Here is a 17,080-nt window from a genome sequence, read left to right on the forward strand (position 1 = left end):
AGTGCTGGGAATGTTCCGAGGGCTGGACACTGTTCCAGAACTTCACTAATTTAACTACTGGATCTCACAACTTCCCTTCACTTTACAGATAAAGAAGCAGGACCAGAGGGGTTGGGGGGTGATCCTTCTAGGGACTCACCCAGTCTGTAAAACAAGATGCAAGCTTAACTCCAGAGCTTGGGTGTGGAAGCTTCAGGATGGCCCGAAGGGGCCCCAGCGGGTGCCTGGGGCTCCAGAGCAGGGTTTCTCCATCTTTCTGCCCTTACATTCCTGCCCCGTGGCCTATTCGGACATTTTCTCCTCATCCCATATGAAAGTTTAACACCACAGCTGTACTGAGTATCTGTTTCTGGTCTGTATGCATACCTAAAGAGTAAAGGGGCTGGGCATCCCAAGCCCTAGGGACTAAGTGTCCCTGGTGAGGAGACCTGCTGGGTGTCAGCCTCCTGGTCCCTGCATATAGGGATGGTGCTGATGCCCCCAGGATCTGCAGGTTGATACCACCAATGGTGGGCGGGGGGTGGACAGCTCAGCTCCCTAACCCAGTGCATGCTGTTGGATGAGCAAATGCCATGTTCCAAAAAGAGGAGAAGAACACGGTCAGACAGTGATCTGAAAATATGAAGCCAGGGCTGGGATGGAAATCCCCAAAGCACCAAATGCCCTGCTCCTGAGCATTGGTGTCGCCCTGTGGCCAGTCCCCCAGCACATGATGTATCCATCACTGCACACAGGGGACATGTGTCCCACTGCTGAAACACCTAGAATAGTAGGGCTCACTGAGCTGCCCGCATCCTGGTCTGACAGCTGTCCTTCATGCCTTTCCTCAGACGCAGGGGATCCAGGACTGGGCGTGGGAGGCACCTGGCCACTTTGCATCCCTCGGGCTTCAGACTTAGTATAGAAAGGGGGATGTGAGTCACTGTGGCCCCACCAGGCAAGAAAGAGGCGCCCCTTGGTGAGTTCCAAAAAGATGTGGCATTCAAATGCCTAAGACCTGTCCCAGGTGCGTCCGGTAGGATTCTGAGGACAAAGAACATGGCCATGGCCGTGGTAGGTGCAGAGCATTGGATTTGGTGTCAGAAAGTCTTGGGTTTAAGTCTTGTCTACAGTTCTTACCAGCTGTGTAACCGGGACCCAGGAAGCCCACGTATACCTATGCTACAGGCTATTCACTCATCTACTCCATACTCCTCCAAAATTTACACACGCACACATACACCATGCAAAGAAGCAAACTGCAAAGATAAAGTGTCGTGTAACAGATGTGCATTCTATCTACATGCTTATAGGTGCACTGAAGACATTTTAAAATAAACACAAAATGCTATTATCAGTGGCTCCCTCTGGAGTGTAGAGGTGGGGTGAAAAGAGAATCTTCTTTTAATTTGGATTCTGTATGATTCCTTCTATCATTAGCATGGGTCACAACTGTGCCATTTCTGCACAGGACCTCATTTGGAAACAAAGTCACTGCAGATGTAATTAGTTTGATGAGGTCATGCTGGAGCAGGGCGGGTCCCAACCCAATACCACTAGTGTTCTTAGAAAAGAGGCACATTTGGACATCGAGACATGCCCGCAGGGACAATGCCATGTGAAGACAGAGGCAGAGATCAGGGTCATGTTGTACAAGCCAAGGAACAACAGAGCTTGCCAGGAAATCTCCAGAAGCTAAGTGAGGGGAACAGACCAGATTCTTCCTCACAGCCCTCAGAAGCAACCAAGCCTGTCCACATCTTGATCTTAGACTTCTAGCTTCTGGAATAGTAAGACAGGAAATTTCTTGGACATCTAGCCTCCAGAATTGTGAGACAATAAATTTGTTGTTGAAGCCACTAAATTTGTGGTTCTTTGCTACAACAGCCCCAGCAAACTAATACACAGATCATGCATCACACACTAGAATGACCTAAGGGAAGTCCTACAGGGCCCTGCCATGCCAGGAGGTCCCAGAAAATAGCCTAGGGTACATGTAGTAGGGCACTAGTGGGGCTTAGGGCAGTAGCTATTTCCAAATTCTAGGATATACTGCCATTTGTTTTTAACATTTATTCATCTCCTGAGAGAGAGAGCCAGACAGAGCATGTGCAGGGGAGGGGCAGAGAGAGAGAGCAAGACACAGAATCCAAAGCAGGCTCCAGACTACAAGCTGTCAGTACAGAGCCTGATGCGGGGCTCGAACTCACAAACCACGAGATCATGATCCGAGCCGACATCAGATGCTTAACCGACTGAGCCACCCAGGCACCCCTATAATACTGTCAATTCTAAACAACACACAGGGCTGTACCAGGATGAGCCAACCAAATGTCACTGGGCTAACAGGCAAACATAGAGGAGAGTAACACTCACCGGTGGGCCCCTTAGTCCTGGGGGACCCTGTGGCCCTGTGGGTCCAGTGTCACCCTGGAACAGAGAGGGGTCACGTTATCACAAAGTGGATGCATGCAGATAATGAAGACACAGTTTCAAATGTGGACCAAACTTCATCACGTTCCCCAAGAGACCCAACTTAACTGTTCAGACCCTTCATCACCGATCTCCAGTGATTCCAAGCATGGATGAACTCATTTCATGTAGATGGGTAAATGCGTGAACCTGGTTTATTTATTCACTTGCTCAGACACCGTCCACCCGATCCCACAGCGATTTCTGCTAGCGCCATTTTGAACTAAGGGAGGCAGCCATTGAAGAGAAGCCATCTTGGACGTCTGTCCCTGACTCACTGGACGGTGACTGAACTCACTCCTGCCTCTGCTGCCACAGTAGGAAAAACGCTGCCCGTGCACACAGTGCCTTCCAGGGTGCAACGTGGTGGTGATCCACCACCTGGTCTTCCAAGCAGCCTCGTGGCGTGGCTGTCATTCTCTGCCATGTTATGAATGAAAACACAGAAGCTCGGCCATGCTCCCTACCGAGCAGACTCAAACACTCTAGAAAATGGAGCTCTAAAACGAAGAGAGTCCTATAGTTGAGAAGGAGGGAGAAAGCACTTGCCCCCTGGTCTGGCATCCTAGGCTCCCGTCCCAGCTGCTCCCTGACCTGCCAGGGGAGCTAAGCTCAGCCACACTCCTGCCTGGGGAGCTCCTTCCATGCAACTGGCTATAAGTTGTACTGAGAGGGAATGGATTTTCAAGCTGCTCTTTGACCTTGAGAGGTGCCTCCGGAGTCAGGGCTTGGGAGAGGGCCCCGCCCGGGGTCAATGCAGCTGTTCTGCTTTTAGCTGCACGACAGGGCGCTGCTTACACTAGACTGGCTTTGTAAAGCCAGTTCTGCTCCTGAGGAGAAACATGGGAGCCTGGCTGGTCCTCTAAGGCCCTTCTAGCTCTATGATCTCATGGAACAGGTCAGTCAAGAAGACAATGTGCATCAGGAGCCATGGGCGGGGTGCACTTCCCCAGGATTTAAATGCAGATCCTGACGGATATAAAGGGTGGACATGAGACCCCCTTGGACCTCTTGGACCCCTTGGACATGGACCCTGTGCCCATGCTCCTGAGCAAATAACCACTCCCAGGAGGCCAAGTTGCAGCCACACATGTCAGACCTCCCACATGTGTCACGTATGAGGTCTGGTCCCCCAGGGGCACGCAGAGCTGACAGATCCCACCCAGGCCGCCTCCTCCCACCTCTGACAGCCTGTGCGACCACCAGTCAGTCCCTGGACCTCTCTGGGTCTCAGGTTTTCTATCGGTAGGACTAGGGTAAAAGATATCTTGCCCTGCCCTGATCCCAAGATCAAAAAGTCCATGAGAAGGGCGCCTGGGTGGCTCAGTTGGCTGAGTGTCCGACTTTGGCTCAGGTCATGATCTTGAGGTTCATGAGTTCGAGCCCCACATCGGGCTCTGTGCTGGCAGCTCAGAGTCTGGAGCCTGCTTCGGATTCTGTGCCTCCCTCTCTCTCTGCCCCTTCCCCATTCACACTCTGTCCCTCTCTAAAAAATAAATAAACATTAAAAAAAATGTAAATGCCACACAGCACATGTTAGTGGTGGCCATGATGGTGGGTTCATTAGACTGCGGAGCAGCCGGGCTGGAGAGATAATCTGGGAGATACTGAAGTTCAAGCCCATGTGAGGCCGGGCCCAAAATGCCACCACTGATACTAACAGGTACGAAAGATCGATTCAGCAAAGCCTCCTTAGCTACAGGGTGGCACAGGCCCCAACTGTTGAGGCTGGAAACCCAGACCCCCAGGGCCTCCTCAGGACTCCAAGGAGGACCCCAGGGGCCGGCAGGTGAGAGACATCACTGGACAGTTCTGAGCATCTGCCTATGCAAGCCTCCACAGGCACCAGCCTCCAGAGCCCTCAGGGATGCACACTTTCCACTCTCTCTACCCCTTCCACAGGCCCAGCCGGGCCCCACAGGACACCCACACTCACATCTTTTCCTGGCGACCCTTCCCGGCCAGGGGGCCCCATGGCACCAGGCTCTCCCTAGAAGGGGGAAGTGGAAACAAAATACCCACGTTAGGGAAGAGAATGCAGAATGCCAGCGCCTGGTCTCCGCGCACCTGGGCGGCGGAAAGACCCAGAAGCACAGCCCACCAGAAAGAGCCCCACTGAGTCCTGGCCGAAGCCGGGGTCTGCAGTGCCCGCACGGCCAGCTGCGAGGGCCTGGACCCCATTGTGCCTCTTTAAACCAAAGGCAAAACCGAGCCCAAGGGCCAGGCACACCGGCGGGGAATTCTGCCTCTTCAGTGGCTGACCCATTGGGGACACCTCGGCTTTCCCGTCCCTAAACGGAGCACGGCTGGGGGTCTGACCAGCCTTCCAGGTTCCTTCCGTTTGGGGCATCCGAAGGAGAGGGAAGAACGTTAGCCCTGGGCCCCCTGCACAGCTTGCAGGCAGCACAACCCACAGAGGCCTCCTGACTCCGGGCTGATTTGGTCACATCGGTTGTACCTCAATGTCTGGCCCCCAGAAGGAACGTTTAGAAAAACCAGACCAAGACCGGGCATGGCACTTCCCATGATGCCCGCTGTCCTCTCTCGGGCGACCAGCTGCCGTGCTGGCCTGCGGGGCCAGGAGCCCTCAGTCTAGAAGCACCAGCTCACGTCCACCTGGGCCGGCCGCCAAGGCTAGACGTCCACTTACCCGGGGACCCGGTGCACCAGAGTCGCCTGTGTGTCCCTTGAAGCCCTGGAAGAAAGAGGAATTAGTCCACCAAAGGGCAGGCTGAACAGGCGAGAAGGGGCAGGCACCCCCCTCTCGCCGTGGTTCACCTGACGCCTCACATTCTAGACCCCAGGCAGAGGCTAGGCCCTTGATGCTGGGTGACGGGGTGACTCTGCACCATGACGAGAGCTGCAAGGCTTGTTCCTACAAATGCTCCAGCGAGTCAGGGTGTCGCCCCATGTCCTCCTGAGCGTCATCGTCCTGATGTTCCCCCGTCTGGCTTGCACCCCCAGTGCCTGGCCCCTGGGGTACGTGTTTCCCTGCCTTCACTCTACAGGTGGATCTCGGGGCACCTCCCTCGTTCCTGCAGCTGTGGCCAGCCCCCCGCAACAGCCTTGTCCTGGGCCACAGCGCTGGGCTCTCCCTGCACAGAGATCACCTGACGCACCGCTACAGAGCGTCAAGCCCTGCGAGCAAAGCGGAAGCCGTTAGCAGGGCTGACACCATCATTTCTAACAGCCAGACCAGCCTGTTGTGTAACAACCCCATTTCACGCGTGAGGATGCCGAGGCTCGAGAGAGAAAACACCTGCCCAGAGTCCCAGGATCAGAAAATAATCCGATTCAGATCCCGGTCTGCCCAGACCCGAGGCCCTCCCGCTGTCCCTGCTCTGCACACTCTCCTGACCGCTGGGTTGGCGTCTCACCAGCTCTGGTCTCGGGGAGCTTTCCCTACCTGCTGACACCCAGTGGCACGGTCCCCGCCTGAAGGGCGCCTGCCCACCTGGCCACCTCACCGTGCCACGTCCCAGGCTCTGTGTCCTCTGCAGGCTGCACACTAGGCACTCCCTTCCCGCTCCAGGCCCGGGCACACATGTCCTCTCTTCCCGGCGGATCCCTTCCTCATCGGGACATTCCTCCTGGCTGGAGGCCTCCTCCCTACCAGCCTCCTGTCTCCAGCCCCGTCTCCCTCAGTCCTCACGCGCTCACTCTCCGAGGCCCTCCTCGTACCTTTGTCACCGGGCATCCTGGCCAGAGCACTGCTCTGAGCCCCTGCAGCACCCAGTGCCCCCGGCCAGCCGGTCCCCAGCCGGCGGCTGGCACAGAGCGACGGACCTGTGTGAGCAGAGCCCGTGCACACAGCTCAGACGGTAGCAGAGGAGAAGAGGGAGGAAATCCCTCCCCATGGAGCCCCTGCCACATCCTGTCACTGCAGTGTAATGGCAGGCCTGGGAGATGGCTCGTCTTTCCCCCGTTTTACGTAAGAAGCAGCAGGCTCAGGCCTGTCCGTCACAGGTGGAAGCGGGAGAGCCATGACCCAAGCCCAGGTCTGTCTGACTGCAGAGCACGCCCTCCCCACTGTCACCCTCAGCTCCGGGAGGCAGCAGTTTGTGGCCAAACCAGGCCATCCAGAGCCAAGGCCAATGTCTCCTGGCTGACCCCACCACGCTCTCCTCTCACCTTATGCCCTGATTTTACCTCCTGGTTCCAAAAAGCGAATGAAGACCTGGCTGGGGAGAAGGCCACCACAGGGCCTGGCCGTCCGAAAAGAGAGACAACCTAGCGGCCTCTCTGATGTGGTGGCTGTTACCCTGGGAACGTGCTCTTTACCCTGCTTCTCCAGATTTGGGTGGTAAGAATGTGTGACCTCACCTGCCTCTGGGAGGGGGGGGCTCTGGGAAAGGCTTCTGGAGCAGCAGGTGGTGTGGGGACAGGTGCAAGCTCTCAGGCTCCAGGAGATGCAGGGGACGCAGGGGCCGGGAGCCTGGCCAGGTGGGTTCCACATCCCTGCTAAGCCGCTGGCCACGTGGCTCCCCCTCTGAGCCTCAGGGGCCTCGGCTATCCCTGGGGAGGTGACCCCTGTCTGTGGGGTTGTGGTGAGGATTAGACGAGGTGCCGCCACCAGAGCCGGGCCGTCACTCGGTGACCAGCCAGGAAGCGTCAGTGACTGAGGCAGAGGACAAAAAGGAAGCTGGCTCAGATCAACCACTGTACCTCGGAGAAGTCAGCTCAGCCCTCGGGAGTCCTAACATCACCTACAAAATGAGAAGACTGAAAGCACCTGCCAGGCATAGATAGCTTTGCAGAATTAATCTATGGAAAGGGGCTTCATGGACCCTTAAGGCCGACTTTGGAATCAGGTCTGGAATAGAACCATGGAATAGAACCACTTGGGAGCCGGGGGTCTCGGCTACTCTACTTCTCTTCAGTGGGACTCAGTTTCCACGTCTGTAAAATGGCGATAGAACTCACTTTGGCCGAGTTGCTGCCAGCACCGCCTAAGAGATAAGCAAGCGTTCTCTGCTGTTCAACACAGGCCAGTTCTCTTTCCCTGGAGAGGGTCAGGGCCTGCCTGGGCCCCAGCACCTTCCTCGAAGACACTAGAATCCCAAATCCAGCCATCCCAGAGCTGGGGCCCCTGGTACGCTCTCTTCCCATATAATCATGGACAAAATCAATGGAGGGAGCCTCACCGCGGGGCCAGGCACGCGGCTGGGAATTTCACACGCTTCATTACGTGCTCACAACCACCCTACAGAACTGGGAGATATTCTGATCTCCATTTCATAGAAGAAGACACAGAAGTCCAGAGAGGTCTCCTGATGAAAGTTAGTAAGTGACAAGGTGAAAGCTGAACCCACATTTGTCCATCTTAGAGGCCGTGTGGTTCTTCAAAGCCTTGCTCTCTGACTTATGCTGTGCCAGCCAGAGAACATGGGTCTCTAACCCCTGTGCCTACAGTGAGGTAGGATTCCTTGCAAGTCTCAACTGAGAAATGCGTCTTGCCCCAACACGGGTCCCAGCAAATGGATCCCCTTGGCTAAAAGGAAGACCTTCTCCTCCAATAAGCCAGGAACCACCTTTAAAAAAAAAGCCAACACTAATTCTGTGTTTTAATTCCACCATAGGAAGTAATATTCCCCATCCTTAGATTTTGTTCTCCTAAAGGACAATCAGGTGAAAAGCAAGGAGATTTAGGAAAAAGGAAATTGCTTTTTGTGTTCCAGTTCCTTCTTATTGAATACTAGCCAGGTGAGTTATTGATTTTAACAGAAAAACACATTAAGGAAATAGAAGCAGCATTTTGATCTCTTACTTCTTGCCAGATAATTGGATTTTAGGAATTTTATTAAAAATAATGTTTTTTTCCTAAAAATAAATTTATGGAATTGTGTAAACAATTTTGAAATTATGAAGAAGTGAAACATTTAGCCAAAAAAAATAACCCCCAAATACAGAGTTCATTTTTATAGAAAAATTATCTATGTATGTTTACATGTATAATAGCTTGACAGCTAGATATAGATTGATATATAAATATAAACGTCAGAATTCATACTTAAAATAAAAGTCAGAATTCATACAGAATTCATACCTACATCCCCAAGATCTGGAAAGAATGTACAAAAATGTGAACACAGCTTTACCTCTGTGTCGTAGAATTACAAGTAACTCTATCTTACTCTCTAAAACGTTATTTTTCTTATTCTTTTTGTATTAGTACCATCATTGTCATTGTCACACAAGGAGAATGGGTTACTTTCGTAATTGGGGAAAAAACCTTTAGCCATGGAAAGTGTTCAAAATTAAAATTAAGACTCCTTTTTAGGTTCTATCATCCAGAGAAATCCCATTAAAATGATCGTAAACGGGTTAAGAACAAAGAAAACTTAGAACAACATGGCAACAATGGTTGTCATTTTGAAAATAAATCCTACAGCCATGCATACATGAAAGAACTGAATTTATTACGTAGGAGCACCAGGGCCTTGGAAGAGAGGTACTTCTGGGAATCCAGAGTGGGCGGGCTCAGCACAGGAGCCGGGCGGCTGAGGCTGCATTGTACTATGGACAACAAGCATGCACGTGCACGCATGCACACACACATACACACACACGCGCACACACGCACACACGGGCACTTACAGGCAGGCCGCGGGCTCCCTCTGGTCCTGGTAGACCCGGATCTCCAGTTTTGCCCTGAGAGTAAAGAAGAGAAGAGCCTGGGGACACCACGATAAGGATCTTCCCTCCGGGCCACCTGGGCTTCATGGCGTTAGGTTTCCAGCAGCCAGTCTCTCACCCCTGCCAACCCTCCTTCCCGGCACGGTATTCCACCTCAGTCCGTACCAATCCCCCCATGTGTCCAGGCTACACGCTCCTGGACTTTCCCTGGACTGTGCTGGTTACACAGGGTGTCATCTCTGAAGCCACTGTTCCTAGTGGCCCCTGGTCGTTCTCAAAAGTGCTCTGCTCTGGATGCAAAATGCTGCAGACACTGAGTTCTCAATGACTCTGTGCTCACTCACAAAACCACTTCAAGGCAGCTACCAACTGCTGCACGTCACACTTGGGGACACTGAGGCTTAGAGAAGCCATAGCTTTACTGAGCTCATCAATGGCAAAGCCAGACTGAATCCCCGCTGCGTGCGACATCCCCAAAGGCTGCTCATCTCAGCCGGCAGCTGCCTCGGACAGGAAGGTCTGCCATTCACCCCTCCTTTTCCCTGGCCCAGCTTCTCTTTGCTACAAGAAGTTGTGGGGACACCCGGGCCATTCAAACTCTTCACCACCAGCAGCCTGGCATTGCCCTGGGCACAACTAGCCACAAATAACAGCCAACGAGAGACTGGGAGCTGAAGTCCAGGTGACGTGGTTGGGGTGGGGTGTGTGGAGGGGCAGGGAGCCGGTGAAAGGGCACATCCCACTGATGGGGGGTGGGGCAGCATCGGATCCCGCCTTCGCTGAGACAGGAGGAGATGCCCTTCTCCCACATTCCCCTCCTTTTCACAGCCTGGAGACTTTGAGGATCTGATGGGGCCCATTAGTGGGGAAGGAGAGTGAGGCGCATCTGTGGATCTGGAGGGAAAATCGCGGAGAGGAGGGGGTGGGGCAGGTTTGTGTGACTGATTCGAGTCCAGCCGTGTGATCTCGATCTTCCCTTCCCTGGACCTGTTCTCAGTTGCAAACTCAGCACAACCCCCCCCCCCCCCCCCGCCCCAGGGCTTTATGACCACGGGTACACGGTCCTAGCCTGGCTCCCACACCTGCTGCCCTCAGGTGACATGGCCATCACTGGTCCGAGCATAACAGTCAGCAACTCCTGGGGGCCTTCCATGTACCAGACACAAACTGAGTGCCTCACGTGTTCTGGCAGTGAGGCCTCACTGCAACCCGTTGAGGGAAGCATGATCGCTTTCCATCGGCCCAAACACCGAGGCACAGAGAGGTTAAGTGATCTGTTCAAGGTCACACAGCTGGGGTTCTAATCCAGGTATTTTGGCTCCAGAGTCTCTGTACATCATTATACGCTGTAATTATCGCTCAAATACCTCCTAATAAAGATGACACAACAGGCAACTCAAAAAGCTGTCTAGCTACGTATCTATCCATCCATCATCTATCCATCTGTCTATCTGCCATCTGTCTGTCCATCCATGTCCCTAACATATAAGAACATAAGCTATCTAACCAATCTATCCATCTATCTACATATCTATCCATCCATCATCTACCCATCTGTCTATCTACTATCTGTCTATCTGTCCATCCATGTCCCTAACACATAGGAACTTGAAAAAATACACCGAGTGTAGCAAATGCTGCTGCTTTCCAACCACATCCGCTTGGCTCCCCGAGGGGGGGGCCCATCATCGGTAAGCAGTCCCTGCTCAGGCTGAGAGCTGTGTGCAGAACGGCCTTCGGGGGTGCCTGACATTGAGGTGTGGAAGTTAATGTGTTCGTTAATGCCTCCGGGAGCAATCCTCTATTTAAAAAGGCTTGAAATCGACAGACGGATGGATGGACTGGCTGGCAGGGCTGGGGGCACGGATTCCAAGCGAGCTCCTCACAAATTCTCAGAGGGTCTCCAGTGACACTGGCCTGGCTGACCCCTGGAGGGGCTCACTCCCTAGCCTGATGTCGGTGGCTTTCCCCGTGGGGATCTTTCCCAGTCTCATTTCCTCATGCCCTCGGTGTTTCCTGGGAGCACTTCCCAAACGCCCCGCCTGCCGTAAATCCTTGTCTCTGGATCTGCTTTTATGGGATCCTGTGCCGCTCATTCCCAGGCCAATTTCTCAGGCAGTTCAGAGAGAGAAGACGTCACAAGGGCCACACACTGAGATTCCGGAGCGAGCGCCTGGCACACTCTGGAAGGCTCCCAGGTGGGAGTTGCTAAGCCCCCACTCCCTGCCTCCTCACGTACTGACTTACCCACCGCGTGCCCAGAACAGACTTGGCCTCGTACTGGTCTAGGCCCAAGGCCTGACACAGGCCTAACTGGAAGAGACAATCCACAAACACACTGGATGCAGACCGAGGCCTGACAACTCTCAGAATAACATACCTGCAGAAAAGTTGACTTTCTGGGGCACCTGGGTGGCTCAGTCGGTTGAGCGTCCGACTTCGGCTCAGGTCATGATCTCACAGCTCATGGGTTCAAGCCCCGCATTGGGCTCTGTGCTGACAGCTCAGAGCCCGGAGCCTGCTTCTGATTCTGTGTCTCCCTCTCTCTCTGCCCCTCTTCCCCGTCATTCTCTGTCTCTTTCTCAAAAATAAATAAACATTAAAAGAAAAAAAGTTGACTTTCTGTCCCGCAGCACTGAACTCGGGAGTCAGCCTCTGGAGGGTGAGTCCCAGAAGCTTCATTTACCAGCCGTGTGACCTTGGCCACCCTGCTTAACCTCTCTGTGCCTCAGTTTCCTCATCTGGGGCAATAATAATGCCACACCCCATGGGGATCTTCTGGGGGTCACAGTGGAAAAGGTAACAAAGCATCTGTGCCGCAGCGCGAGCCGGGCACATAGTGACGGTCTCCATTCTCTCTCCCCTCCCACAGTCTCAGCCCGCTAACTGCCACGTGCCCTCCACGGGCTGCTCTGCTGGGCATCAGCCTTCGGCAGCTTCGGCGGCTTGGCAGGGGCCTTTTGTTTACAGTGCTTGCTGCCCCAAGCGCTTTCTTTTCCTCTCAGCAGTGAATTCTGGTTCCGGCATCCGGCAAGCAGTGAAAAATGATGAAGAAGGTGCTTCCTGCAACTCGTGTAAGATGCAGAAGTCGTAACAACTTATGACCAAATTAAATGGAATTGGAAACCTTGCTGTAGAAACTTCTGTGTAATCCCCCTTAGTGGCTCTAAGGGTTCTGCAGCTCTGACCTCAGCAGGACTTAAAACCAGGGCGGCTGGGGAAGAGTCACATCCCGACGTCATTACCAGTGAGATGAGCTGGTGCCTTCCGCCGATGGCTGATGTCTCACCTCGCTTGGTTCTCCAGCGATTCTGGCCAAGTTGCCATGCGTCTTGGAGAAGGCTCACATCAGTGTATGGAGAACACCTTCCTCGGGGCTGCGTAATATACTAGCAGGGGCACGCCATCATTGACGCTCTGCCATGGGTGGGCGTGTGGAGGTCTGGGTCTTGAGGCCCAGACACCACCTCCCAGCTCCCCCCCTCAGTACTGAGGCCACGGAAGGGATCTGGGGAGACAAACGTGCTGGCCCCACGGGCCCTGACCCACGGCCAAGAGAAGCAGGCAACCGTGCAGGACCACAGTGAGGCCACAGATACGGGTCGGCAGAACCCCCTGCCCACTTTTTGTTCCAACCAACTGCTGGTGGGGCACAGAGACTCCCTCCCAAGCACTCGGTCTGTTTCACTGTGTGTCCTGGGCAGGTGACGTCAGAGAAAAAGAAAAGGGGAAAAAACAAAACCTGAAACTCTAGGCCAAAGCTGAAGAAAGGGCGAACTCCCTTCACCTGGAGCTGGCCAGAACGCTCAGGTTTTTGGTGGGGATAACAGGCTTCCAGGGTATCAGGCTTCTACAGGCTTCCAGGATATCAGGCTTCTACTCCAGCCGGCGTCTACCTGCCCCAGCTCCCCTCCCGTGTCAACAGGACTGAGGCTGAAGGGGGCAGTAAAAAAAAAAAAATGCGGAGGCCAGGCCGAAGTCCCAGGCTCAAGTTCTGATTCTATCACCAGCCCATCATATGACTTTGGGCCCATCGCTGGACCTCCCTGAGACTCCATTTTCTCAGCTATAAAATGGGGACAGCAGCATTCACCCTGTAAGGTTGTCAGGAGAAGTAAATGAAGTAACACAGAGAAAGTGACTCTGGCTGCACCTGTGTCACAGTAGCTCGTCCACAAAGAGCAGCTGTTAACGGAGACATTACTAATTTGGTGCATAACATGGTAAAAAATTGAGAGTCCCTTACCGGCTCCCCGGGGGGACCTGGTTTTCCACCTCTGCCCTCTTTGCCTTCTTCTCCCTGCAAGAGAAATCAAATTGCTATTGGAGGTTCCGGGAGGGAAGACACAGGCTGCGTTCGGGACACACGCCTAGTGCTGGGCTACAGCCACACTGAACAGCTTAGGGGCCACTTGAACAGACAGAACTGGTTTGACCTCCTGGTTTCTTCCCAACACCACAATTCTGCCTGGGATCTCCGATCCACAGCACCTGGCACAGAGCGGAAAGGCAAAAACTTGCAACAGCATCATTCTTGGTTCTGTTGATCTGCAGAAGCCCCTACTAGGCATGTCATGAAGACAACCTTGGGACACCAGAGCGTCATGTCTGGGCCTCTGGGATTGAATGCAGCAAGGAGTGGGCAAGGATGCAGCTTCTGATGGAGACACTGGGGACACTGGACAGATACAGGGCAGCACGGGACACACGGGGACTCAGGGAGCCAACACAGATTACGTGTGGGTTACGAACAGCTGTGAACACTTGGCGTTTCTCTCCGTGAGATCCAGTTGGGATTCCCTCCCCATGCCCAGCCTCCTTGCCCTAAGGAGGTCACTAGAAGCCTCAGGTTTCCCTAAGAGACCGTTATTCAAGTCTCTGCAAACGGGAAAGAGAATTCTGTACAATGACGATGACGTCACACAGACTTAGGTTCCAATCCTGGACCACCTGGACTGGGGGTGAGCGTGGGGGTCTGGGGAAGGAAAGCAACCAGGCAGCAGGGCAGAGGGGAAACTGAGTCAACCCAGGCAAGGTCTGAATCCTTCTTGCACTACTAGGCACCTGGTCTTGGGCAAATTATCGATATCCTCAGCCCCTCAGTGCCCTGCTCCTAAAAAGAGATGGCAAGTGTGCTCCACAGAGTTACCAGGCGGTCAGAACGGAAGCTCCTGCCCACGAGGCAGAACTAACCCAGCCTCGACAGGTGGCCCCCGCACCGGGGCTGTCTCTGCTGCTGTAGGCATTCAGGACACCGGGCATTGTTCCTCATCAGTGCCTTCAACATCAGTGGCCTGGCAGCAGGGGAAGCCCAGTGGCCTGGTACCTTGGGAAGCCACCGTGGACTGGAATCTAAGTTTCGTGGCCATCCAGGGCGCTGGTCCAATGCTCAACGGACACCTGTAACCCTTTCCGAATGCCGCTCCTGGCATAACCAGGTTAACCAGGGAAACCAGCGGGGCTGCTGTGGAAGCCGGGCCGTACTGGTCCTCTTTTCAATCAAGAGTTTTCCAGAAAGCACTTTTCTCCATGCATGCAGCAGCAGGGGGGAGGTCAAGAGACATGTGCGTGGGAGAGGAAGCCAATCACAGGAGGAAGCGCGGCCAGGCAGGAGACCTGTAGACTCTGGCTGGAGACCCTGAGGACCCCCCGGGGTCAAAGGCATGATGTGTGGGAGCAGCACGAGTGCCACATGGGGAAATGCAGAGGAGGGCCGTGTGTGGCCCACGGATTGTCTGAGAAGGAAAGGTGGCTTTCCGAGAGAGAGAAGCTGCCTCAGGCAGACCTGCTGAGCGGCCCGTTAATGTCTCCGAACCTGCTTCTGCACCTTCAGTAAATTAAAGAGATGCTCCCCGACTGCAGGGGGAGGAATACGAAGGGTCTTTCTGGCACAGAGGGGTGCCTAATAAATGGTGAGGTTTGTGGCTCTCCTTCCCAGAAGCGACCGTTGGTGCCCAATGAGTGTTAGCAAAGTCACAGTGCGCCCCCCATGGCCCTGGCCAGAAGCAGAAGCCACTTCCTAACACTTAGTCTTTCTTTTTAAAAAAATGTGTTTATTTTTTAGAGAGAGAGAGCAACAGGGGAGGGGCAGAGAGAGAGGGAGACGCAGAATCCGAAGCAGGCTCCAGGCTCCCAGCTGTCAGCAAAGAGCCTGACATGGGCTCAAACCCATGAGCTGCGAGATCATGACCTGAGCCGAAGTCAGACGCTTAACCGACTGAGCCCCCCAGGCACCCCTAACACTTAATATTTCTTCTAGCCAGTTCCTGTACGTAAATACATCCATGTCTCTTATACGTTCCTCCTTCTACCTTCTTCCTGACCCCTCTCATCCTTCTCAGCCTTGACTACTTGACCTTGAACACTCGCCTCAAGTGTCCCCTCCACAGACATCCCTCCAGGTCTGGCTTAGGTGTCCACTATGGGCCCCTGGGCCCCCCTCTACCTACCACATAGCACAGCATGCTCTGTGTCAATGGTTTCATCCTTTTCTGTTTGGCTTCTCCACGAGACCCCAGGCCACATACTGGCGGGGACCATGGCTGGGTCTGTCTGGTTCCTTGAATTCTGGCCTAGGTCAGCCCAGATCTAGGAAGCACTACTTGGCGCTGTGCTGGGGACAGAGATGGATGGATGTGTGTGGCTGCATCTGTGTTGTGATGGCGTAGGGGGCTGAGTGCTCCTGGAGCACTGCTCAGATTTCTACCGAAGCCCCTGGGGAGGCTCAGGGCGCCTCCCAGAGAAAATGAGTCCAGTCCAGACCTCAGCATGAGCTGCTGAGAGGGCCCACGGGCAAAGGGTACATATGTTATAACATGCGGAAAGCTCTTTGCACAGAGCCCATCAGGGGGTGTGCACCGTGCACATGAAAGCTATGAGGATTCTTTTTTTGTTTGTTTTAATGTTTATTTGGAGAGAGAGAGAGAGCGAGCAGGGGACAGGCAGACAGAAAGAGAGAGGGAGAAAGAATCCCAAGCAGGCTCCCGGTTGTCAGCAGAGAGCCCGACGCGGGGCTCGAACTCATGAACCATGAGATCATGACCTGAGATGAAATCAAGAGTCGGACGCCTAACTGACTGAGCCAGCCAGGCGCCCCGAAGCTACGAGGATTCTTATCCTCCAGGCAGAGGGAGAGGAAGTGTTTCTGACACAGGAATGATACAGAAGAGGCAAAGGCATTCAGAGTGGCTGGGGTGGGGGATGGGGTGAGAGAGAGGAAGCCATTCCCGAGGCTGCAGGGATAGCATGTGCCCAGGCTTGGCTTATGTCTGAGAGACAGGACCCTCCCCTGGAAGGGAGGACAGGGTGGAAGGGCTAAGGGGACATTATTAAGAAAATGGCGAAGTCAACACCGGAAGCCATGCCTCTCCCCTCCAGTATGCTAGGGCTGTGGTGATAAGGGCTTGGCACAAAAGCCAGACCAGGATTTTCTCTCCTTAGCTTCACCATCGCTAGAATTATATCGGTCAGTACCTTCCAGCTGCCAGGACAGGCTAGGCTGCAGGGCCGCAGTGTAGACCAACAGGGGTTTCTCAACCCAGCACATCTTTTAAGATCTGTGCGCCCTGCACACGTTACTTAACCCCAGGGTCACATGGCTGCAGGGAGAGCTGACAGTGGTGCCTGGGAAATGTGTCTTTGACCAGTGGAGTCACTTCTCAGATACTTGAGGAGGGAGGGCTCTGAGAGAGCAGTTCATTCATCCATGTGTTTCTTTAAGTAGTATTTGCTGGGTGTTCACTATGTGTGGGAAGCCAAAGCCTGGTCTTCTAGAACCCACAGCCTAGAGCAAAACCCCATGATTAGCAGGGACTTTTCTGTTAGATTTCCATATCTAGCAAACAGTGGGTGCCTAAGTAGACTCTGCCGAATGAGCAAATAAGTTAATGAACATTGGAGTAAGGGGTCACTAATGAAACCATTATACAAATAAAGATGTGATTACTGCTGAGATAGTCCCTCACAAGGAAAGGAAAAGAGACTAGGAGAGACT

At 53.8% G+C, this 17,080-nt stretch overlaps 1 protein-coding gene across 1 annotated transcript in view; it reads right to left on the minus strand.

The window, feature by feature from the left end:
- Positions 1–17,080, minus strand: part of COL22A1 (collagen type XXII alpha 1 chain) — a 257,921-nt gene that overhangs the window by 20,824 nt on the left and 220,017 nt on the right. Inside the window, exons 51-55 of the mRNA XM_042973098.1 lie at positions 13,334–13,387; positions 9,049–9,102; positions 5,102–5,146; positions 4,388–4,441; positions 2,356–2,409 (exon numbers count right to left, since the gene is read on the minus strand). Coding sequence (XP_042829032.1) covers positions 2,356–2,409; positions 4,388–4,441; positions 5,102–5,146; positions 9,049–9,102; positions 13,334–13,387 — 261 coding nt within the window. The remainder of the gene's footprint in view (positions 1–2,355; positions 2,410–4,387; positions 4,442–5,101; positions 5,147–9,048; positions 9,103–13,333; positions 13,388–17,080) is intronic.

This window comes from Panthera tigris, chromosome F2, assembly GCF_018350195.1.
Source record: "Panthera tigris isolate Pti1 chromosome F2, P.tigris_Pti1_mat1.1, whole genome shotgun sequence".
NCBI classification, from domain to species: Eukaryota; Metazoa; Chordata; class Mammalia; order Carnivora; family Felidae; genus Panthera; species Panthera tigris.